Genomic DNA, 26,218 nt, shown 5'->3' with positions numbered 1-26,218 from the left:
AAGTAGAGTTGGTGGTCTGATACCCACAGGACTATGGGAGTGGATTTATATTCATACACTCAGCAAAATCTTGGTTGCTTTGGCTCAGCCTGAATATACCTGGGTATCCCGCTACTTGAGCAAAAGTTTTAAATAGATCATCTGTGGTACGCTTTGTTGGCAGAAACGTTCTCTTTGCAAAGTCAGCATCACCTAAAGGAGACCTAAAGGAGTTTGCTGGGAACTGCTACCATCCAGCATGGTGCTGGAGTGGTCATCTTCTGTGTTTCTGGTCCCTCTTATTCACTAAAATAGTGAATAGTTCAGAGAAGGATCACCTCCTTTATGACATTACTTATTTTTTATTGACATTGCTGGTAGGGAACAGAGTCAATTCAGTCTAGCAAGACTTCCCAAACAACTCTCTAGCTTTCGACCACCTGCTCATTCTTTCTATTTCATGATCCAGTCTACTTCAGGCTGTTTTTCTGCACACCTGGGAAGACTTGTCCTTTACTGAAAACCTCCACTTTCCAGGCATAGTTGCAAAGTTCATTTTCTGGAGAAGGAGGGATTCTAGCTATTTAGTGGACATTTTCAGCTACCCTGGGCACATGACTGATTCTTTGACACACAGCAGTTTGGGAGAAGAGGAAAGAAACGGCTCTGGGATTTTAGTCTTACTTTAAAAACAACAACAACAACAAAACCCCACAATCTTTCAAACTCTTTGGTTATTTATGTTCACATCCATTATTCTGTTTTGATCCTTATATTTCAAGAATCTTTTTTTTTTTTTTCCCCCACAGAGCTTGCCATTATTTCAAATAAATCTGTAACACAAAATGCAAACAAGCTCTGCCATTTTGTCACAAACTTACTGTAGAGCTTTAGTCTAGTCCACTGATGTCAAGGGGAGGTTTGACATTTATAGTTAAAATTGTAGGACCAGCATTGCCATGTCCCACTTCTTCATTCAGTACAAGCTTAAAACAATTCTGACTGCTTCCCTTCCACATGTGACAATATGAATACAGTGCCTTCTATTACAATGTAGATGCCAGCGTTTACAGGACAACCCAGCACTGATAGCCTGCTCTAAATTAAAAGTTAAGTTAAAGGCAATCTAAAATCTAGCTGTTTGCTTGGAAGCGGACATGCAACAAATGATCAACAGCCACAATGTATACTCGTAGGCAAATCACGTTCTACAGAAACTTATTCCAGCAAACTACATTTAAAGCATCTAGACAATAGGGGATTGTGAAGTAGAATAATTTTACTTGAAATTGAAACCTGCCTCCCCTTGGCATGACAAGTTTAAATGGGCCAGACCACAATCTCCTTAATGAAGGAAACACTGTTATAGGGTTCGTTCTAATGTTCGTTATGTAACATTAACAAAATATTTGGCCGCTGAAATAGTAACGCTGCACTCAAATTTTTCTTGGCTATTTTGAGGAAGAATTCCAAAGTACTGGGGAAAATACAGAAACCTGCAGCAGCAAAAAGCTACAATGCAGAAGACGCTCTCACCTCTCATTGTTCTGCAGACCATTACAGTATCCACATTTTTGCCTAGCCAGATTAAACTTTGCCAGTGTGGACAAGCCCAGGTGACGGTAAGGTCACCTTCTGTTCTCCATGCTACACAGAATTCAAATAAAGAGCTGTCCATGTAGTTTGAACATCTGCAACTGGTACTGAAGTTGCTTTTACCTTTCCTGACTTCATAACAATTCCAACCATTGCTGAGCTGCCTAAACAGGTGATACTAGAAACAGTTGAGGGCCAATCCGTTCAGAATTTTGGAGATTGCTTGATTTGCCATACTCTTCATATAAGTTATCTGTCTTAAAAAAAAAAAAGCGCACTTAAACAGTGTTACATCCTGGATTTTTGTAACCATATGGAAGACCAGGTGGTGGTCCCATAACATTCCCACTAACTACTACATGTTGGAGGCCTCAAGGCATGCTACGTTCTTTAAGACCGTGACAGGAACTCCCAAGACTTCATTACATAGTCCTCATCTCAAAGAGGCAACCCATCCATTGTAAAGTTATTTTCCTTTTTCCATGTTTACCACTAACAAAGCTGAAGGGATTTTTGCATAGATATTTCCCTTGAGCAAATATGCACTGCAGCTATTGGAAGATTTATAAAATATTTATGCTGTCTTCTTTACTTACCATGACTCTCACTTCCAGATAAAATCATTCCATTAACCTAAAAGGGATCCAGAGAAAGCCTACAAAATATTTTGTGCATCTCTTGGCAATCTATGAAGTTTTCTACAAACGGGCTTCAATCCCCTTTCTACACAAACAGGAGTTTTAAAAAAAAAAAACCAAACTTATATTTCCCATAAGAATCCTTACCTCTGTTTCTTATGACAGATTTCCAAGTAAATTATTCTAGTTTCAGCATTCTGAATTAGTCAATAATATTCACCCTGGAACATTATTCAGGATTAGCTGAGAATTTTCTGTGAAAAATTTTTTGTTTGTTTTATGAAAAAGCAGAAATTTTTAGTGAGGAAAAAAGTTAACTTTCCAGTCAGCTTATAAATCCTTAATTGAGTGAACAGTATTGTCAGATTTAGTTTGTTGAATATTTTTAACCTTTCCTTTCTAAAATTATTATTTGTATACACAACTAGACTGCAGCTGGTACTTCGGGGAAGTATTACTAAGTAAATAAAGTCCTTCTTACTGGAAGGTAACAGGCTATGAAATCAGAGCATTCCCATTACATCATGACAGATGGTCAGTTCATAATTCTAGAAAGATTTATATGAAAATGTACATGATATATGAATAGCTTATTGCTCTTACAAGGAAATCTCCTCATCTTTGCATGCACTTGCGTTTAATCAAATGCCACATGTAAAACAATCTGTGCATTTGATGCCTACTGATTAAATGTTAAATATTTTGAGATTTTACAGGCAAAAAAAATTGTAGCTAGGTGCTGAAATTTCACAGGCAGTACTTTCTAACCCGCAGCTATTCCTTCAGAAGGGAGATCTGGCAAGATTATGAGACAGAACTTCGCCAGGACTTTCAAAGGCCAGAGTTACATGCTGATGCTCAGCTGTTTTATTACTTGGCTGTGTCTTGCACTGTAGTAACGCTTTTTACTGTAATTCATTTCATTTGCTTGCAACACCTTACTACATCCTTCTTAACCTTTTACTTTTTATATTTTGGTTAAAGAGCTAAACTATAAAAAGCATCAATTTCATCCATCTCCTCCCCTGCCACATCTCTACATCCTAAACATGTAATGTGATATATGGCTCGTTCACCTAGGGAGACTCAAACAGAACGCTGAGGGATTCATTAGGGATACCATCCAGGAAAAATAAGGCAAACTGTGATTTCGTTTTTGGTATTAGACTGTAGCCCATGAAATCTGAATCATGTTCCTTGATCTGTCAACATATTTTATGTGATCTTGGGAAAATCACATAGGGCCAGATGCAGAAACAGAGGCTGGCACTTAAAATCAGGTCTGAAGTCTAGATGGCTGTACAATGGATTATTTGCAGCACCTAGCTCAGTTATGATTTGTTTCCAACACGGAAGAAAATGCTACAGCCCAAAAAGGGAATAATATCCTATTTTTGCCCTGTATTGTAAAAAGAAAAAAAGGTAAGCCTGCATCTGCCTCATACATGGGTAAGAAGGTAATTTCCACTTACCCCCCCAACCTTCTCAAAATGAGAAGCATCTTTTTTGAAGTCAGTGAGCGTTCCATTAAAATACCAGGTGAAGGTAATGTCTAGTATTGGGTCATGCTGGACTTGACAAGGCAAGACGACACTTTCTCCAACAGTGACATCCATGTTTGAAGGTGCCAAAGTAATCCTTGTTGGCTCTGTTGAGAACAGAAATATCAGCTAATGGATTTCTTTATTACTGGTCTTTCCTTGCCACTAACATGCTACCACAGTCTTCAGACCTGATTAATGAGAGTCACTTCAAATTAGGCAGCTGGACTATAAATGTTACTGCCTGAGCTCTCTTGTTGGAGCGCTGTATCCTTACATATTTAGCAGTGGGAACTTCTTGAAACAGAGAAAGTAGATTTTAACTTGCAGTGTACAGGTCAATATACTTTACAGAGCTACATGCACTGCAATCCACAACAACAAAATTACCCTTCAGAAGTGTATGTGGTTCTCAGCAATAACGCTGGTGTTTTGGAACAGGAATCTGTAGTTGCAGGTGCTGGAACACTGAGAGGTGACAGTGGGGGAAAAAAACTTACAATATGTAGAGGAAATCCACACAGGGTAGAACGCATTGGATTTTTGGGTCCATATATTATATAGAAAATAAATAATATCATTAAGAATAGCTGCTTGTTCCTCCAGAATCACACTAATATATATAAAAAATCCAAGGAATGTAAATGTTGTTAAATAGAATCTTCTTGTATAATTTCTTTGTATATAAATTCTATTATTTGTATAAAAAGAGAATGAATCATTTAACAGGACAAGCTGAAAATATGAAGTTGTTAATTCATAAAACAAAATAATTCTGTCTGGGTCTATGAGATATACAGACTGTGTAATGCAGTAATATATTATATAACTCTGGATTTGGAAAATCTTTCAGACATTCCAATCTTTAAAAAAAAAAATCTCACGAGAAAAGACCGTCTTCAGCTAAACATTGTAGACCACTTGTCCTTTTAATCCAGTCTCTTAGACAGCCGCTAATGATGGACGAATTACAGGAAGAGGCAAGAACCCCTTTAAAAACAGTTATGTGTAAAAGTCACTTTTGAAAGATTTTATATTTTTACAGCTTGTGGAGTACCTGAAGGATCCTGCAGCTGGAGTTCCTTCCACATTGACTCAAATACTTTTCTGGATTGCCATGAATTACCTTTTTTTTCCCCCCCAAATAAAAAAATAGTTAAAAAGAATAATTGCATTATTTAGTGTTTAGTAAGTGAGAGAGGGGAGGAGAGTGTTCAAAACCTCCTGATCTGAGATCCCAGGGCCAAGGAGCATCTTTGTCAAAGAGAGAAATTCCCTCAGTCTCTCTTCTCCCAAATGATCAGAGATCAGTAACTCATATCCTTTTATTTTTATATATTCTTAAATATACAGCCTCTCAGACCCTTTACTTTCCAACACATTCAGGATTTCAGAGAGCAAACTCAGAATTCACATCGTTGCAGACTTCTGTTGCAGAGTTTGTAATTCAGTTTAAATAATCTTACCAACAACTCTCCTTTCCGGCTCACCTGTAACTATTAAGTTTGTTGTGCCACTAGCTGTTCCAAACTGGTTTGCTGCCAGGCAAGTGTAGCTTCCAGCATCGACTTTAGTCACATTAGCTATTCTTAGTCTTCCATCATTTAATAACATGATTCTAAAAAATTACAAAGAGATTTTTAAAGTTGTAGCACTGGTTTGTAGTAGACATGTTTCAGTATTTGTTCTGTTACACTAGGTAGAACAAACTGCACCAGTTACCAACCTGATGTTTTAAAATTTTGCTGCCACGCACTGATACGCAACAAAGTTGAACCCATGCTTGTATTATTCATTATTTTGGACACCAGCAAAGCCAACATTTACGATACGTGTGTGTGCATATGTATGTATGTTTTTGTGTGTGTGTGTGTGAGTGTGTGAGAGAGAAAACAGGAATCATATGTTAACTCTTTTTCAGCTGCACCAATTGAAACTAGAATAATTTCCAACCGTATTGTGCTGTTTGCTTTACAGAGTCTGGCATGGCGACTTTGAAATAACCGTGTATCATCAATACATGTTTAACAAGCAATCCACATTTTACACTTTTGAGGATTCATATATACAAGTTTAGCATATATTTCATATGAGTCAATACCTCATTTGCACCAGTGACGTCTGCAGAGTAGCATTTAGCCCAAGCAAACATGAGCTACTTGCTGACATCCGAAAGCTTAACTTTGCACGTTGTACTTCCCCCACCCCTCTCCCAGAAATCTAGGTTTGGACAGATATTTAATCTTGGCCCATTTTGTTGCCAACATCAAAAATATTCAAGCTTTGTTGTAGAATTACCTTATTTATTGATATAAGGTTCATGTGGATTAATGTAACAGCTACAAGCTTTAGACAAAAAACACCTCTTAAACGATTACAGGATATCATCTCCTACATACCAGTACACAAGATGTGTTGTCATGTCCACTCTATGAAAATAAGATATAAATCTGTCATCTCTCTCGGCTACAAAGGCTGGCCTCTTATAATTTCAAACAAGAGATAAAATAAAAACGGACTGGGAAGAATGGAAGCATGGCGAAGAGAAGTGAAGATTTTTCATAGCTATACGGCTATACCGCTTGTAAAGTCCAGCAAAAATTTCAGGGAAGTGCAACTAGCACTGGCATAGTGAAAGATGGCAGGATCGCAGCTGGGTCCTAGAATTGCCATGACACTATTCTCCTCAGCCATATTACTACGGTGGCTATGTGGCGGCTGGAGACTGTGGTCATTCAAAGGTATGAGGAAAGAAGTCCCATCTGTAAGGACAGAGGCAGGGAAGAGGCTAATTAGAAAGTCCTTCCCCAGAGAGCTTTAAGTAAGTGTGGTTTTACCTTCCATTGAAATGAAAATAATGAATGCCTTAGTTTATCACCTACACTATCTATGAGTGACCTCTGGACAGAGTAGAGATATGCTCTACGGAAGAACCTGAAGGAAAAGATTTCCTCTACTCCAAATAAGCCCAGCTAGTGAGAATCACGACTAATGGCATATAACATAAAAGAAAACAGAAAGAAGAGATGTAGACAAAAGGAGACTGGCATTAGTGATGCAGAGAGAAGAGCACCAGCATCCTAATAGAGAGGACATTCTAGACAGCATCTTTGAAGGGATTTAAAGGTAAAGGCTAGTTTGTTTCCCTCTTTCCCCATCCCTAATCCTTCCATCTGTCATATCCTTAGATACAGGACCATCTACCAAGTCTTCCCTAAGATAACCTGCAGCACCTATATAACTAAACTATATACAAGAATTTTCAGAATAATTAGCAAAAAACCAAGCAACATCTTCCTGTTACCCCTCGGTCAAAAGAGCTTGTCTTAGATCGCCTCAGTCCATTTCAAAAGGCACCAAATGAATCACCGAGAGGGTATTTCTGTCATTTCCCCAAGCATCTTAGCTAGAAGGCATTCTGGAAATGCCCCAAACACCCTATATCTAACTAAACAGAATTAACACAACAATAAACATTAGTACTCCAGGTGAACTTCTAACCGTATTAGTTGTAGAGTCTTACGCGATTGTCAGAGTAACTATCACCTGGGAAGAAGGCAAATGTCATGAAACTTAACGTTGCTATCTTCCCTTTCTCAGAGGAGTCATGTAGATTTTGCCTTCTTAGGTGCATATATTTCATTATTAACATGCTTCTTTATTCAGTACAAAATTAATTAAATATACACTCCTGCTGTTCTTTTAATTTTTAATATACTTCAGGCAAATTAGTATCAACAGATCTCCATAATTTGTCTCACCTGACGATTCAGTTCTCTGTGGTTAAATACTTACTGCAAAAAGTAGATTAAGAAGTCTGCTATGTTAGGTGGCAATTGGTGGGATCACTGCCTTTCTTCTCAAAACTACTCTCAAGCATGGGATAGGCAGGATGTTTATCCGACAAAACGTGTTCTTTGTTCTTATGTCATTCACGTACTGTAGCTAGTATCTCAGCGTGAACAGTTCTTTGCATGAAACTCTGCACGTGTTTTGGTAGACGAGAAAGGATAATGCAAGCTCGAAACTGCAGCAATGGCTGCAGGGCAAGACCGTAAAGGCCTTCTGGACTCAAGGCAGGCATAGCTAAGACATACCTTTTGAATGCACTACCTTAGATTCAATTGCATTGTGGAAACAAAAGTTAGCCCTTAAAAGGTATATGCTTCAGTAAACTGCACTGTCCTTAATTATTTATAATGATTTATATTACAAATAATACAGCGTTATGGAGGCAACATGTTTGAATCCATTTTCAGGGAGTAATTACGATGGTGAACGAGAGCAGCAGAATGCAACGTTAAGAGTTTGATGGCTTCGGTGGTCTTATCCTTCACCCCCTAACTTCTCTGATTCTGCAAAACCATCTTCACTAACCACACACTATGCTTGTGGGACTCCGTCATGGCTCTATTGTTGTGCTGCTCCTTTTCCTTAATAGAAAGTTTACCTAATCCTCAAGGCCAAACAGAAGCTGTATTCTAAACATCCGACAGTAGGAGCCTGGATTTCTTCCACAGTTGCATCGATATTACACAGCTCTGTACTATGAAACATACTCTGAAATTAAGCACAACGTTTTTTCAAAATATTTTTAGGCCTTTTCCATCGCACTTTATATATTCTTTAAAAAGTGTATTATAATTGCATTATATACCAATATTGTAGCCGAGTTACATTTCCTTCAGGTAAAGATGATAAAGTAACGAAACTAACTGATGCTTGTTACAAGAAATAACAAGTCAACTTGTTAGAATGACAGAGAAAAGTATCTTATTTGGAGGCGAAAAGAGTTACAATAGATATACAGTTTGCAGACATTCGTATTTTAATCTTCAAAGGCGTACTGGGATACGTAAACCAGTGTGGCAACATTTGATGCAAACTTGCAAGGAGGATACACTTCACCAGTGTTGGAAAGGCTGGCACCCCAAGGCTTACCTTGTTTTAGAAAATTGAGTAATATTTGGCTGTGCTTTATATTTGATAGAACATTTCTAATGAATTAAAGAGTACTATATGCTTTATAGGTATTTTAAGCATGTTACAGACATGATTAATACATTTTATAGGTAAATAAAACCACATCAATAAAAGGTGTTAAAACATTATCAATTATGGTTGCAAGCAAGCTATTGAGTTGTTGGGCTGTCCAGCTACCTATATATTCTCCCAGGGCTTTTATTACAGCATCTACTTTGAGGCAGCTTCCCAGTAGAAAAAACGCAAAAATAAATAAAAACCCAGCAGTGCTGACAAAGCTTTAGATCAAACAAAGGATAAAATAGATCAAGGTATAGAACAGAAAATGTCTGTTGTTTAATTAAAATACATGACATTTAGAGCGCTCTGAGCTACTTGCAAGTCTAGCTCATCTGAAATAACGAACCAGGAGGCTTATTAAAACCAAGATATAGTTAAGAATCAAGGGATTTTTTTCAGAATTAGAAAAACAACAAATCAATTCTAGAAAAATTGTATTGTCAAAATAAAATCTTTACTGGTAAATTAAAAAGAGCAACTCTATTTTTTCCCCCTTTACAAAGGCAGCAAATGCAGCTCAGCTTATGGAAACTCTAAACCCAGAAATAGTTCTACCCCTTCCTGTTGAAGCAATGAGACAAGCTGAAGCTTTTAGTATACTTAGAATTATTAGACATTCACACACTGTGATAAAACAAGTATACTCTGGCTGGCTGCTGCCAGGAAGTGGTCTCAATTTCCTGTGCAGAAAAATGAGACACCTTTTAATGTTTCCTGCATCCACGATATTTTTTTCAATACAGTTCGCTAAAGGCTGGCAATTTCAGACTGAATTCCATTTTCAGCTGCCTGCAGGCTTCTGGTGCACTGGGCAAACGGCAGAAACTTCTAGCCCTTTAAAACAGAGACAACTGGCTGAATAATGCTTTGGCCCCTATGCATTACCACAACTGGAGACTGATTTGTGACCTTTACCTGGTCATCAGATCATAGTTTTCAAAACATTACTGATAAAAACAAAATACTCATCTAGCTTGTGAGCAAAATTGTGAGAAAGGGACCTTTGAGAAGAATCTGTTTTCCAATAATCAAAGTAACGACACAGAAAATACCTAGGACGGCCAAATGTATTAACTTATGCTCATGCTCGTCGTCTTTGAAGATTAACCAGTCTCAGAACTTCAGGAGTCCTTATTTGAGCTGCCCAGTTTGGCAAAACTACGGGAGATTGCCTGTCTCACCTATGCTAGAAATAGGTAGTTGGCATTACAAATCTCCCAGACAGTTGAGAGACTTCAGCGGAGCTGCAGTCTCCATTAACACTGCCCACTATGTTAGTTGTGTCTGGATTCATAGGATCAACATTAATTATCAGTTACCTTAGTTATAACTGTCCATGCAGAAATCCAACTGTATTTCAAAAAATGGTGAATTATTTTACTATAGTTACATCCTGTAACATATTTTCATATATACATATTTAGACAAAAATATCACCTGGGATTAGAAGGCAAATGATGCTCCAGCCAATCCAAGATCCTTTGTTGACCTCAGTGCCTGCAGCATAGGGATATTCAAGCTATTCTAGATTCACTGTCCCTGTACTAGTACCGGACAATTTGGCTTGCTTAGAGAACTGGCCTAGTCTTATCCGCAGAGCTTTCATATTTTTACCTCACCCATCAAAATCCTGCTTAAAAAATTCTAGTGTTGGTGCACAACCACCACACACATGCCCAAAATCCAGAATATGCCTTAGGATTCAAGACCACAGCCCTTACACTGGTTCAGAGCTGCCATCTGAAATTTGGTGTCAGCAGTGAAAGTGTAAATGAATGCAAATTTGCTTATCTGCCCATGACAATGTAAAATAACAGCCACAATCAAACTAAATAACCAGTGCCTTTTGTATTTGTCAGATTATTCAGCAGAAGAGCCACTTTTTTACACTCTTATTGATATGATAATAGACATAAACATACTTCTTTCCAGTTCATAACACTTTAATACAAAGGATCAGTGGAAAAGTGGGTCAAAACTGCTTTTTAGATATTGAGCAAATTCCAAATAAATTAAACTGGATTACTTAACAAGAAAGCCAGCAAAAATAAGGCTCCTGTTGAAGCACCAGTTAGTAAATGCATTACTTTCCACATCACAGAGTTTGAAACCATAAGACAAAATGAACTAAAAATACTTAATTCAAACTCTAGTGATGATAAATCCAGTAACCGATTCTCATAAAAACCATGCAACATTTTATCAGGAAGTATTTCTCTTTTTCTCTCCCCTGAGTTTGACAGCCCTCCACTATAGTTAAAGATGCTTAAAATTGCCTTTTCGGATTTTTAAAGAGACACATGCACTGAAACGTTTATTTTAGTGAAGTGCAAGTTTGGAATGCCTTTTTGTGCTCTTTTCATCTTTTTCTAGTCTTGATAAATCCAGAAAATTATAGGAAGAAAGGTGGATCTGTTAACAGCTGAAACACTGCTCTGTGTGATCTCAAAATCCCTCATATTAATCTTCTTCCAGTCACATATGTAAGCCAGGAGCTCAGGACCAGCTACAAACAACCTTTTTCTTATTTCCTGCAAATTTCTAGTGCTATTTATCAATTAGAAATAATGTGGATACATTAAATATTTTTTAAAAATTCTTTAAAGGGTATATCTACCTTGTAATATTTTTGGTATGACTTCAGTTTTTGATAGAAACATGAATTAAACTAGATAATTAAACATGAATTAGAAGTTCTTTTAACCCGTTAAATCTGTCTAATCCACTTCTTTTAGAGGATAAAAGAAATAAAAATAAAACCTTATCTATCTGGAGTTGGAGGTGTCTTAGGCCAGCTTTGCAACAGAGAAGGTTCGTGGAGCTCTGCCCCTCTGAGACAACTGTGGTTTGCCCTCTCTGTGCCCTCAGCGCGGACACCCTGTGGGCTCGGCTCTGCTCTCCGCAGAAGCTGCCCCGTTTGGAATAAACACAGCCAGGCTGTGGCTTAATGACTGCTGATAAAATATACTCTGCAGAAATTCTTTAAAGGCCTTGTCATAATGAGAAGGTTGGGAAAGAACAGCCTCAGTAACTACAAACTGCTCCTAGGGTGGCGGAATACACAATAACCGTAACGGGGGATGAAAACCGACCTGCGCCAGGTAATCAGATTCCTACTCTCCCAGTGCCGGATCTGGCATCGTTAAAACCAACAGAATTCTTGCTGTGATTATTATGCTCATTACATAATCCAAAATTATCCCTTTCAAAGGAAAAAATCTGCATTCTGGAGGGAGCACTTCCTTGCCTCAGTGCACAGCTTATTTTATTCTCCTTTTCTCTGCTTTGCTATGGGTGCTCTACAGTGACCCCTACGCCTTCAATTCTTTGTGCATTCCACTGCTCTTCACTCTCTAGTTCTCTTTATTCAAAATATTCTAGAAAAATCACATATGTTGCAAAATTAAGAGGATGCACGATTGTATTTTCCAATATTTAGTGATTTCTCAGTCCAGAACTTCTGAATCCATTTTGAAATATATCTTCTGCCCCCTCAAGACACATCATTTTCAGCTCATTTAAGTAAAATTTACTGAGTCATTATCCACATCTATATACTGAAAATGCAGCACCATTTAAAAATAAATTAAAAATACAAGCGACAGCGACGTCAAAATCAAAATCTTTCAGGCTTCACAAAAGTATTGGGGTCACTACCCCAAACGAAACAGGAATTCTCTTACCACAAAATACTAGGAATATGTTTAAGTAATAGAACATTTGTGCTTTAGTTTTGTTATTCAAATATAAGTTTTCTTAAGACGTGCTGCTTCTATTCATCTTGCTGCATCTCACTTTCACAGCAGACATCTAAGACCTAGTCCCACCCCCACGCTAAGCTATGGTCCCTAAGCCTTCCTGCAGACCCAAAGTGGCGTGGTCCAAACACGGTGTCTATACTCGAGCGCTAGCGAGACGTGCTTGCGACCGTCAGGAGCTGCCTGCGCTGACAGAACCTCAGGGGACAGCACGCTCGTAAGTGTGTATACTTACATGAAAAACAAAACATCACACTGCCCAAATGCTCTACCAAAGCAAACAGATTTGACAAACTGTGTGTAGTTATCCAGGGGGGATATAGTGCAATACCCGCAGCAGAGCTTTTCCCTTGCAGAAACAGACTAACAGAAAGGAGATAACTTGCTGCAGCCTTTGAGGACTGTTTTGAGTTCCCTGCTTGCGCTTTACGTTCAAATGTGAATTGCAGAGGGAGGGGAAACCCTTTTACTCACCCTCTCTTTCCTCTCCTAAGGAGTGCTCTGGGAACAAGCCTGAAACCTGCCACAGGTTTGAGATTCAAACGTAATTAAGCTCTTTCTCCTCTCCCAGCATGCTGCACTTCTCTGGCCAGCTTTACCCTTTTGTGAATTTGCTCCTCCCTTCTTCTCTGATTAAAAAACAACCCCTCCCAACATATTTCTCCATTAGAAACATAGTTAACGGTTGAAAAAATGTACTGGCATTTGGAAACTCTTTCCTGAATTGCAGGAATTGTAGAGCTGCAATAAGTTCATGAATTGCCATTATTCACAGCAGATAGTAATGAACTAGAGTACTTTCTGCAAAGAATCACATTTCTCCTTTACTCTGAAGGCAAGTGCACTCAAACTTCCTTGTTAGATTAATCCCGGATTATTGGCTTGTTATTACGTTTCTTCTGTAAGCCATTTATAGCGTGCTCTCGAAAATACAGTAGGAGACACTCTGGGCCATATTTTGGAAACACCTGCGCTTAGTTTGCATAACTAAAAGCCATAATTTGTGCTTTCAAGCAAAGGCATAAATCTAAGCAGGCAGTACTACATATGCTCAATACATTTTCAGAAACTGAACATTAGTTTATTTTGTATGGTACGGTCACCCCAAATGAAATTACTGGGTATTGCTTTTGAAGGGCAATCCAAAGCAACCATTAAGACCAGTTCTGATGTCTATTCAGACAGAATGCTTGGAAAGCAAGGTCCCACTCATGGCTGAAACGCGCTTGGGCGTGCGTGGAGCCCTGCATTTTCAAGCATAACTGGCAGCTTCAGCAGCTGCCTCACTGCTGCCATGAATACCATGAATCAAACCTACACAGGTTTTCTGAAGGGTGATCATACGCAGCTGCAGCAAAGGAGACAGGCAGGAACGAGGAGGATACCACTCTCTGCCTTTTTATAGGAACGGCACAGGGACAAAACCTAAGAATCTTCCTAACTGGAGGAAATCAGGTGCAATCTGTTTGCAGAGGTGCTTTACAAAAATGACCATAAAAATAAGAACAATCATCAAACAACAACAGAGGTCACACGGTTAGTCATCACTGTGGCCCTGCGTTACAAACTCATTTATGAATACGATATTATGACATTACAAGACAATGGGAGGTATCACAAAGGAAGGAGAACCAACAAAGGGCTTGCTTTGAATGAGATTTTGCTTGCTGGCGGGCAAACCAGCTAAACAAATCTGTGGTACTGTGTAAAGCTCTGTAATGATGGATACCTTATCTTCTGCCATGTTGCCACGCTTGTCAACGTTTAACACACTTGAACACATGAAAACTATTGAGTTCCCTATGAAGAAAGAGCCAGAGCCGCGCAGATCAAGAAGATACTAAGTCCCCATACCTTTCGGGTACTAGGAGACAGCTCTGGCCTTACAAAGAGTAGCAAATAATGTTCTCGGTCCCAGTTCATAGAAAGTTTTAAAAAAATCTTCTGCACTTAGAAATTTCAACACAAAAATACTATATGGTGTTTCATAGGTATAGGGCAAAAAGAATTTCACCTGGATTAGAACAGCTTCACAATAACAGGTGAAGCTTTGTAAAACATAACACAAAAGACCTAGCGAAGTACATGTGCATTCACAAAATCAGAACACAGCCTTGGCAATCTTCCTCCAAAAGCAAAATGGCCAATTCAGTTTCCTCAGTCTCATCTCCGGATTTTCAGACACTTCAGCTATACTATGCTTCCTGAAGTATCCTCTTAAACATGGTTTGATACTGGAATGTTACAAGATGACCATGGGCTATCATCCTCTCTTCACCGCTCCCTGTCAAACCCTGTCTTTCTGCTTCCTGTGGCAGTTGCTGTGACCACAGTTTGTAGCCAACTCAGATACTCTAGCAACTAGCTGCAAAAAGGTTGACCTCAGTGCAAGCAAACCTCCCAAATAGTTATCCTACTCCTATGACTTTTTACACCCTGGACTGAGTGCTTTTTACACCCTGGACTACAGTGCTGCAGCTAGAACATCGTAAGGATCAAACTTCCTTGTTCAGATACGTAACTCAGATACGAAACTGTCTTAACTGGACCTCTCATTCAAAGGTTTTTTCTCCCACTCCAGCTTGCAACCCAAAACTCCCAGTTTATGCAAATGTTGAAATGTAAGACAGAAAAGCTTGAAAAGGCAGTAAACTCTTAGGTTGGAGAGATACAAAGCAAATGGCTGCCCCAGAGTACAGAGAGGTACGTTTCTGTATACTTTGACCAAAATGATCTAGTGACATGTGCAATTTAAATTTATGGCTAATTCAATCATATTTTACTGCTTATTGCTAAAAAAAAAAAAAAAAAAAAATCGTTTGCATTGTTGGAGGTCAGTAGTTGAGAATGGTGATTCATAAACTTTCCAGAGAACTGCACAGCACTTTATTAACACCAAAACATATTTGCTATCATGTAAATACTAAAGAAATGCTGACCTATTTTATCACTGATAAAGTTGCTAAGCTTATAGTTGCTTATGAAGAACCTGAATGCATATCGTCATTTTCTTTTCCTTTTTTATCTAAACAATGTGCACACGCAACTAAATATTTGTATGAATAATGAGTATTATTCATCCCATTTTTTCCTCATCATCCATTTTTTCCACACACCTTCATTACCTTTAGTTCTTCTTGAAGTCATGCAGTCTTAATCCTTTCAATCTCTGAATTGATTAGAGATCAATTAGTCATGCTTCTAAATATTTTCATCAACAATCTATCATCTACTACTTCTTTCTGAGAGAAAATGCCCAGGACTGAACACAGTATCTAAGGTAATGGATTTTTGTAATGGTGTAATAACTCTTCAAAATTATATTCTATTCTGTCCCATACATATCAACACTCTATTACTTGCCTGTTAATGCATACTGAGCAGATGGTTACACCCACCTGTCCACAGTGATGCGATTACAGTAAATCTAAGTGAGCGATTATAGTTCATTTACAAAAACACTTGGACACAAGCATTTTAATTTTTCCTTTGCAAAGTGCATTATACATTTGTCAAAACTGATTTTCATCTGCCACCATTCAGCTTAAATGTCTGGATTTACTAAACCCCTCTTTTAAACCTCTGGAAAACCTTGATTTTATTTTTTTTATGCCACCTACACATTGGAAATGTCTTCGCAATAACTCTTCCCATATAAACAAACACAGTAGTAGAATGGTAAAAATAAAAATATTAGAATGGTAAGACTGCTACTCCAGACCTCCCAATTGTTAACTTTTGCTCATTGAGAATTTATTATTTTTTTCTTTTCTTTTTGTCTCTCAGCCAGATTATCACCATGGCTGTAATATGACTCATTTGCCTCCTTGACAGAATTTTGGGAGAATTCTGTTGAAGGCATTTTGCACTGTTTTATAGGTTTTGCCATTCCAGGCTTCCTATCAGTACCTGGTTCTTTTTACATCAGACCAAACGCTCCATTAAACTGAAAATTAAAGACGGCCCTTGACCTTAAAGAAAGCTATATATGTGTGCTCTCTTGTACTACGATACAATGGCGATTAGAAAACCAACCAATCAAAAAACTTTAGAACAATTCAACTTTTACAAATATGTATTTAACTTTAGAACTGTTTGGATCTACAGGTGGCACTATTACATAAGCTTTTCCCAAAGAAGAAAACCAAAGTGTAAACAAGCTTTTTGTAAGTTTAAAACAAAGAAATATAGACTTGATACCTTTCGTTTTCTTGGAGCTGCTCACCTCCCTTCTTCCACACACATCTAGCCTTAGGGGAAGCTTTTGGATTGCATTCAAAATTAACTGTGCTGCCTATTTGAACCTGAATCATTTTCTTCATTGGATTCTTGGAAAAATCTGGAGCAGAAGCTAAAACAGAGGGGATACTAACAGTGAAATAAAGCACCTTGAATTTTATTAATGATACTACTATTTAGCACTTACATGACACTTCTCAGCTTCCAAACATAATTAAAAACATGAACTGATCAGTTAATCAGCTCTTCTGTTGGACAACTATGCATTTCTCCATCTTATATTTGAGGAACACAGGTACAAATGTAAAGCCCCCAAATTTGCAAAGTATGTTACCAAATGAAGCATGTACATAAGGTAAGAAAAGATGACTTCGTCTGAACCCAAGCTCACTGAATCCAGTGAGCTTAAACACATGCCTAACATTAAGCTTTGCTGAAGTTGAGCTTACATGACTTGCCTAAGTCCAGTGAGGGGAGTCAACACCAGAACTCTACTTAAAACTCAGGGAACTGCTGGCTTTTTAATTTTGTATCAGAATACAAAGTCAGACCAGGTATGTTAGATGACAAAGAACTACAAAGCAGCTCATTCTGTATGGGTATAGTTTGTATTCGCTAACAATTAAATAAAGGCATGTGACTTCTCTCTATGCTAACCCTGAACTTTGAAAAGAAATTGAATATTTTAGCTGACCAAGGCTAAGGGAATAGTCTGCCGATTGACTTGCAACCTTAACAATATAAAGGAAATAATTTATGCCCCCAAAACACACTGTTCCTACAGGCTTAGCTGTGAAATCTGTCTTTCTATATTGGAGGGAGGAAGCGCACAAGCATCTGAATGCACTGACACTATGCACGTTCAGTGTTTCCCTCAAATAAACGGTTGTCATTTATTTTAGACTCAAATACACATCATTTGAATGACTGACTGACGATCCCTTGTCCCCTCGATCAAGAAAGGCTGCACACAAGAGCATGCTATCGCTTTTAAATGACTTTGCTCTCTTAGAAATGCTGGAATCATGATGCAGATCAGTGCAACTGACTGATGTGATGAGCCAGTGTTGCTTCCAGATCATAAGATTAAGTTTTAATCTTCAAGCCTGTGTCCAAGCCCTTGTCTCTGCTCTTCCCCTAATTAATAATTTATCTGCATTCTGTTTTAAAGTAATGAATGACTGGACTGCAGATCCTCTGGAATCAGGTGAGTGAACTCTTTGGCCCTGCAGATAAAATAATATCAGGCTGACAAAAATGTTTATTTTAGTGACAGCATCTGAATGAGTTAAAAATTGCAAGCTGTAATACTAGGGAGAGGTATGTGATGGAGGGGGAAAGTGAGGTTTGTGTTTCAGTAGAAAGGAAAAGTGATCTTACCTACAACCCTGAGCTCTGCACTTGAATAGATGACACCATGTTTATTTTCAGCTATGCACTGGTACGTGCCAGAATCTGTCAGATTTAGATTTGATATTGTAAGTGCACCATTTTCAATTTGGATCCTTCCCTGAATATTAAGAAAAATATCTTTATTGATGATATATTTCCTGTGGAGAATTTAAAATAAGTAAGAAAGATAAATATGACACATAAATACAGTAAATGGGGTACATATGACAACATAATTATGACACAGGTTCTAAAGTAAGTGACATGGTCATATTATGATACGGCAGCACTGGTAAAATTATGAGACTTGGCAAGACAGTTTGTGGAATCAACTTCTTTGAACTTGGCCAACTTTATCAACATTTATAATCCAAAATACCTTTGCCTTTCCCCCAAAATGTGGAAAAAAACCATACCAAGCTCCTCACGATAGACCAGAGTATCCAAAACACACAGCTGGCACTGGCATTTCATACTATTTAGAGATTTTACACGTGCCACTTGTTAATGAGTCCTCTGTAATACTATGCTGAATAAATTCTGACAGACATTAAATGGAAGACACGTGTTTTAAGTGTCTGATAGGTGACAAAGCTATTGAAATACAGGGTTCTTTTCACCTTGGCATCCTCTTGGAAAACGACATGAATTAGGATAAGAAGTGACTAATTTCAAGGACGGAGTAGTAGGAACTGATGATGGAAGACAACAGGAATCAGTGACAGAAACAAAAGAGCTTCTCTGTTGGGGAAAACCAGAGAAATGATACTGAACAAAAGAGCAAATCATTGTCTCAAATGTATCCTTTGGAGCAGAAGTGACTAACGAATGATCTGGATGCAGTACTCACTCTTTGCCTTTTTTCCTACTTTTTTCTCCTTACAGTTGGCCCGCACTGAAGGGTGACTCTGGCAGCTCAACTCAGCTCCTTCCTTGACAGGCCCCTTCCCAGTTAATTGCATGGTGCCCAGTCAGTTAGGCAAGGGACAAAATAGTCCCAAAGATGAACAAGCCTGAAACTCCATGTCTTGATCCTATTTCTAGCATCACGAGCTATTATTCTTATTCTTCCGTACAAAAGATTCATTTGTGGAGAAGAGGAGCTAAGCAGAATAACCCCAACAGGAGATTTTTGCGGAGGAGGCCCAGCATGAAGAGAGGACATCGTGACAGAGGAGCCGAGGACTATGGATCATGATACAGCCCCAGAGGACTCTTCTGCTGTCTCCTCAGCCCTGGCTTTCAAAGAGTTAATTCTACAGTTTATAACCCTTTTGGGTTTACAGTGTAAGTCGTGCTTATACCCTTACATCACGGCAAAAGGCTGGACATCAACGCTCTGGAGTGGAGAACGGCATTCAGGGAGACCAAATGAGAGAAAGTATTTTTGTGTTTACTGAAGTACAAAAGCGTATCATCTCAGAGACTTTGTATAATACAATAACAACATCATTGAATCATTGAGATGATATGTGGTACTCCCTCACTTAACCTGTCCACAAAATACTATGATCCCTTTTAGTGAGCATATAACTATAATATTCTGAATGGTAGGAATTATTTTTCAGTGCTTAGAGCATTCTTCATAGCCACCCACTGAATTCAGTTGAGCATCTTCTCTTTCTTCTTCAACAGTGGGTGCCAACCCTGAGCATAATGTTCAAGTAGTCTTATTAGTGTGGACAAAAGGTAAAATGTCTTCCTGCTTTTGCTAGTGCTCCCAGGTTTATATATCTGATAATTTCAATTAGGCAGTTTCCTCAACGCAGCAATGAGAACTAAAGTTGATAAAGGTATCAGATACTTTTCTGAGTTACTGATCTGCAAGACCAAGCATCTCACCTTCTAAGTACAACCTCTTTTCCCTGTCACCAAAGTATTACTTTCCATTATGTCAACATTATCAAATCAAATACCTACAAATACAGCATTAAAGCAGATATGTATGTTACATTGCTGTTTACTTTGCATTTTTCGCATCAAACAATAGTGACCTATGACTTTTTAGGATTCTTTTTCTTTTTCCTCAAGAAGTTTAAAAATGTTTTCTTATTACCTTTAACACAATATGAGTGGCCAGTATAAGAAAATCCTTTAAGTTCTCTACCGTTCATTTATGCTTCTTAACGTGTAGCTTTATTAATTCCATTAACTTCTTTCTCCATTCTTTCCCTATGTACTTAATTTTATGGTTTTATCAATGCTTTTAAATCTCCCTTTAGCCAGTATGTTTTTGTAAAGCATAATTTGTCTTTGTGTTTGTAGTACCGCAGCCTGTCAAAAGTTTCCGTTTGGATGCTCTTGACAAAATACACATACAAACAAAAAATTTCAAAGATTTCTCCGGACTACTTATACAGACTTTTGCGCATCCTTGTGGTTATATGAAGTACATGTAGCTTTACATATCATCTTGTTTTTCAGAAAAGAACGTTACCTCTACTGAGAGCTGGTCTCCATTCTTCAGCCACCTATATGATGGTTTGGGCTTCCCACTGGCTTTGCAATCCCAGTATAAGGTGTCCTCTACAGCAGCTTCAATATCTTTTATAATCTGGACCCAGTAAGGTTTTGCTACATACGAAATATATATCAACAACAAGTTATTGTTCCATATGAAAATCAAAGGGCTAATGTGCAAAAGACTGATTAGTCGTCTATGTAGACCGGTCTATACAAGCAGAGAGCCTCACTGGTTTTGGTCCAAGTCACCTAACGAAAGAAATTACTCACTGTCCCTCTTATATACTTTTATTACAAGAAGTAAAACAAAAGAAAATTGAGATTACAGATCACTGAGGCTGAATGAGTGAAACCAATACTAAAATCACTAACGATTAAACAATACAACTTTGAAATTGGTGTAAGCGTAAGATAAAAAAGTTAGCTGTAACATCGGAATTAAATAATTGATGTAGTTAAATCATCAAACTAATACTCAAGTATACTTTAAGTCCTAAAAAACTCCCCCCCCCAAAAAAAAACCCCAAAAAACCCTAGTGATACGCCAGTCTTAGTTCTAAATATCATGTGAATTTTTTTTTAATGCTAGTCAGTACTTAACTGGATGAATACTTGCATATCTGAGACTGATTCTGAGAAAATTAGTCAGAGTACAGCCTTTGGGTGATGCAGACCAAAATAAGGCCTTAACGAAGTCCATAAAAATAACCAGTTCTTAAATGAAAATGCTGTATTAATACCTTTTATCCTTCAGAATTTCCTAAAATACAGTTAAAATTTGTAAAATACATTTAAAAATATCTGCTCTAGATTTCTTTGAGTAAAAAAAGTCACTTGGCAAATAAACACCACTGTATGAAAGGCTACAACAGTTTGTCTGTAGCACTGTTTCACAAAACAGCACCACATAGTTTTATAGCAAATTAGTGTGAACTTTCTTTGAATTTATTCAAATTGCTATAAACTTCATAATCTCAATAAATGCTATTTCTCCCGAAGACGACAAATTCTGGACACTGCCCATGAAGAAAAGAGACAAAAGGTAGAATGAGACCTGGTTGCTCTAATACAGCTAGGGGTAAAGAAATTTTCCGGACTCAGTTTCATCACCTAATATGTTTTCCTAAATTAGAAATTTTTTCTGTAAAATGAAAAGTTACTAGAATTAAACTTTCTAAACTAGCAACATTTATATTTGCACTGTGTGTTTGTGTGGTTAATCTTAAAGCGACTGCTTAAGGGTAGAGGGTAGATTTAGCACTAGAACCTGGATCTCTGTGATAAAGCTGAAGTGCTTGTTTTACCTTTAATATCTAAATACGTTCCACCTTCCTGCTTGACAGCTGCACTTTCAAAAAAATTCCACGTTTTCTTCTGAGCATCTAACATGAAAAACACAAACTCAGCCGCCACTACTTTGTTAACACAGCCTTGCAGAAAACGTTGTCACTACCCTCATTAGCATAAAATAATGATGGGCAGGCCATGAGGATTTAGACAAACATTCAGGAAAAAAATGCTACAATGTGCAGTCAGACAATGCTGAAATATCCAAAAATGAAAAAAAGTTATGAGATGGTTAAAGCACTGGATATATAATACATACCAGGCATTTGTTAATATATACGATCTATTTTACAACACCGTTTTTTATATCTCAAAAGGGAAAAAACTGTGAAGCTTCTCGTTTAGGCCCTAGATCTAGGGGCCAAAAATTCATGTCCTGCATGTGTCTTTACTCTACAGTTAATCTACACCAAGTGAAGCTGTATCTTTAGGCATGCTTTGTAGTTGCTATTTCTGGTGCTGTTAATATTGATAACGTTGCAGACTGGTGCGCAGTACATCAATTGCCAACTGTTCATCTTAGTTTCTGGATAATCTGTGGAGATTATACTAAGGTCTATGCTGTCGCTTTTGTTCCCGTTTCAGTACCAAAAAATTAATGCTGTATATAAAACGCAGACCATGCCGTGTCGATGTATGTTTAGTAGAAAGTTTTTCTTTCAACAAGACTTTGGCTCATAAAAAGAAAGTGCTAGCTTCTAAAGCGGAAAGGATCTTCAAAATATTATCCTTTATTTGCTTAAAGGGAGGTCATAATGCTTTCATATCAAAATACTTAAAATATATATGTAAAAAAAAAAAAACCCTGGCGATGCAAGAAAGATCATTATTTTATAGATGAGTGTTGGAAGCACAGAAGGTCAGATAAGTTCCTACTGAACTTCCGACTGCAGTGGTGTCATACCAGCAATTAATTCAGACCAGAGAAATCAATGACTTGCCTATGGACACAAGGGAAGTCTGCAGTGCAGCTAAGACCTGAAACTTTTCCAGTACCGCAGGCACAAGAACATCAGACCAACATTTGGATGGGGGTTGGTATTAATTTTGTTAAAACAAGATTCAATCTTCTCTAGCATAGAAATTCTCTCTCCTTCTATGTGCTGCAATGCCATGATAAGATCACATTACATAATGTACTTTTACGATAACAAGGATTAATGCTATATATGTACATAATTATGTATAAATTATCAGAATTAACTTCTCCACAGAAGAATCAACTGCATTGGGTTTTTTGAGATATTAATTTAAGATGCTATGGAATTCCATCAGCCTTTGCAGACAGTGAAACTTTCAGTTATTTCTTTTGTCTTGCATGTCTCTTGTACCACAAGGGTTAACGCTTTTCACTGATTTGGGGAATTACATGTTTTGTACTCTCTGTTCATCCTAAAAGACAGGATAACTTAATCTTTGCGTCAGACAAATGTACTCTTTTGTTGTTAATTTTGGTTAAATCTTGGAAGCTAACACTACTATACTGGAATTTCAGAAAGAGCAATTGCTTTATCCCACATTGCCATTCAGAGTATTTGTCTCACACGTGTCAAGGGGATGAAAGCTCAAGGCTACATGTTAGCATGCTTCTGGCACTTGGTATAATAGTGCAGGAATAATAGTGTGTTTGCTAAATATTTATGTAACAAGCAACAGTCCTTTAATTATAGATGGATCCATATATGGGCAATATTTCACATCTGCTGAATATCTCCATTTAAAACTAGGCTAAACGCAGTCTGTTTTCAAGTTCAATATCTATTCAATTCTACCAGAAAGAAAAGCATCGTCTGCACTGTAAATTTTCTTTTTAAGACTCTCCAAGTCAGACAGTTTCCATAGGGGGATTTTCCAAGTCAGATAGAATAAACTGGATTTTTTCTGAAAGTGTGGGAGCAAGACCAACCCTCAAAGTAGAAATGTACAGAACCGTGCTTCCAAAGTAATACGGTGTGATATTCATGGGTTCTTAATCATTTGCAAAGAATGTTGATGTGTCTTTAGTGATTCTCTTCAGGGAAAATGTTTTTCTTTTCAAATTACTCACCAAGGAATCGGCAGAAAAGACAGTATCTTTTTCAACCTCCACATCTAAAAGTCTTAATAAATGGCTGAGCAAAGCATTACAAATTCTTTAGGGAAGAGTAATGCAACTAACCACTTCAAAACTGAAACGCTGTTAAACTGGGACAAGTCCATCTGGGACTATTCCATGGAATACTATCTTGGTAAAAGTAAAGAAGTTTACACTGCACCAGCTGAGAAAAGCGCAAACAGAAGGCCATGTAGGTTTACATATCGTCTCAAAAGATGAGCAGGATTTTTTCTAAGCTCAACATTGTCCTCTCAATGGAGCTCTGTCAGGCTATACCTAAATGATTCTGAACATACAACTTCTTTCTTCTTGAGTTCTAGTTGCTGTTAGGCAAGACATTTCACCTGTTTAGAACATCTAGTTTCATTCAGGAGGGCAACAACACCATCTCATCTGCGCTCCTAAAGGAAGACTGCGATGACTCATTATACAGCCTCATTATTTTACTGAACTACTGCACTGGCTTGAGCGTATAGCAGAGATCTTCCTGAGAGGACACCATACTTTCCTCCTTAGTCAAGGAACAGGTAAACAGGCAACGTTTTCATTCAGATTAAACAGTGTCCTGTAAATTACGAAGCTGAAAGTTAATTTTAATGGAGCTTGTAGCCCAGGGATCAAGACCATGATACGAATCTATATTGTGTGATAATATTACTGATTCTCAGGAACCTGCTGTACAATCTTCATGAAAGATTCATATGAGGTTCCCTTAGGACAACACACCACTAGGTAGCTGATATTCTAAAAAAAGTTAGCCTTCAGCCTCACAGTCACTTGTGAAAGCACCAGCTTGTATTTTGCTTCAGTCGTTATTAATATATTCCTTATAACACTCACAGCCCTATAGGCAAAAAGCAACACAACTATGTAATTTACAGATTTTCTCCCAACAAAAAGACTCAGTCATCTTTTTTTGGTGACTATGATCACCTTTTTCTTACAGCTAATAAGCCAAGTAGGTCTCCCTAAAGAAACCAACAGTTACTTTCTTACATCTTGTGGAACCCTCTTAGTCTATAAGGGGAGAAAGGACCATCTCTGAGAAAAAAAAATTCTTAAGAACCTCTTTTTTCCGGGGTTTGGTGTGAGTGAAGACTAATTGCAATGAGTGACCCTGAGGAAGCTGTTGGAAGCAGTAGCTGAAAAAGCTGTCATTTTTCAGAAGCTCTGTTGAGGGTTAATTTCTAAATGATTTGCAGAGTACCTTGCAGCCTCCTCAGCACGTACAGCACACATCAACAGGAATTTTTACATCTGATTTCCCTGGGAGTATGAAACTCCAATAAAAAAAACCTCCTTTTTGTTCCGTAAACCACAGGAAGAGCATAAAGGAACGGCAGAGCTCCATAACAGTGGCTCTTGTCCAGAAGCTGTGCTCTGCCAAAGAGCACTGAGGTCGGCCACGCCTACTGCTCGGAGGCAGAAGACTACAGGAAACTCTTCTGTAAAGTCCTTAATTGGGGATCTCACAAAAGATGTAGCCTGCCTATATGCATATCTTTACTTTGAAACTTACACTCTGAAAGCTGCGCTGGAAACCTCTTTTGAAAATACCTTCCAACAGCTCAGCAGTTGGGCAATAAATCAGAGGAAAAAGGAAGCTATCGTAGTTTAAACAGAAAGCAGCTATGAAGCAAACTGGGAACTCACAAAGTTTCGTGAAAACAGAAAATATCATCCTCATTTTTCTAGGTAGTCTCTCCCTGAAAGTTTGACTATGACTTTCATACTGATGAGATGAGTCTATTTTTGATGAGACTGCCTGAGGAGCGATGAGCCAATTTTTTCTGACAAATCCAAGCCACGTGGGTAAAGCATTAAATAATGTTTTCTGATAAAAGAAGCTGGCCTAAGGAAGCATCTGATAACTTAATTTCAAAAGTGACTGAAAATTCCGTTATCTGTCTTGCATACAAGAATAAAAATGCTCTCAATGCAACAAGTAATTTTCATATCATTGGGAAAAGCTTTAGCACACAAAAAAGATGAATCCTGTCTCAGTAGTAAGGCAATTAAATTATTGGACAGCATCGATGATTAAATTTCAAGTTGATCAAACTCAGCAATTCCTTGATATTTCTTTACGTACTTACATTCTGTAATTAATGATTTGAAGATATTTCC

At 37.8% G+C, this 26,218-nt stretch overlaps 1 protein-coding gene across 6 annotated transcripts in view; it reads right to left on the bottom strand.

Annotated features, from left to right (window-relative positions):
* Positions 1-26,218, bottom strand: part of LOC104153258 (contactin-3) — a 251,764-nt gene that overhangs the window by 15,867 nt on the left and 209,679 nt on the right. For all 6 annotated transcript variants that reach the window (XM_068960388.1, XM_068960387.1, XM_068960391.1 and 3 more), the window contains 5 exons: positions 20,624-20,760; positions 18,175-18,304; positions 16,756-16,906; positions 5,245-5,372; positions 3,686-3,861 (listed from right to left, as the gene is read on the bottom strand). In XM_068960388.1, coding sequence (XP_068816489.1) covers positions 3,686-3,861; positions 5,245-5,372; positions 16,756-16,906; positions 18,175-18,304; positions 20,624-20,760 — 722 coding nt within the window. The remainder of the gene's footprint in view (positions 1-3,685; positions 3,862-5,244; positions 5,373-16,755; positions 16,907-18,174; positions 18,305-20,623; positions 20,761-26,218) is intronic.

This window comes from Struthio camelus, chromosome 14 (assembly GCF_040807025.1).
Source record: "Struthio camelus isolate bStrCam1 chromosome 14, bStrCam1.hap1, whole genome shotgun sequence".
NCBI lineage: Eukaryota > Metazoa > Chordata > Aves > Struthioniformes > Struthionidae > Struthio > Struthio camelus.
Note: the sequence above shows the minus strand (reverse complement) of the source record. Positions and strands in the feature narration are given on the sequence as shown.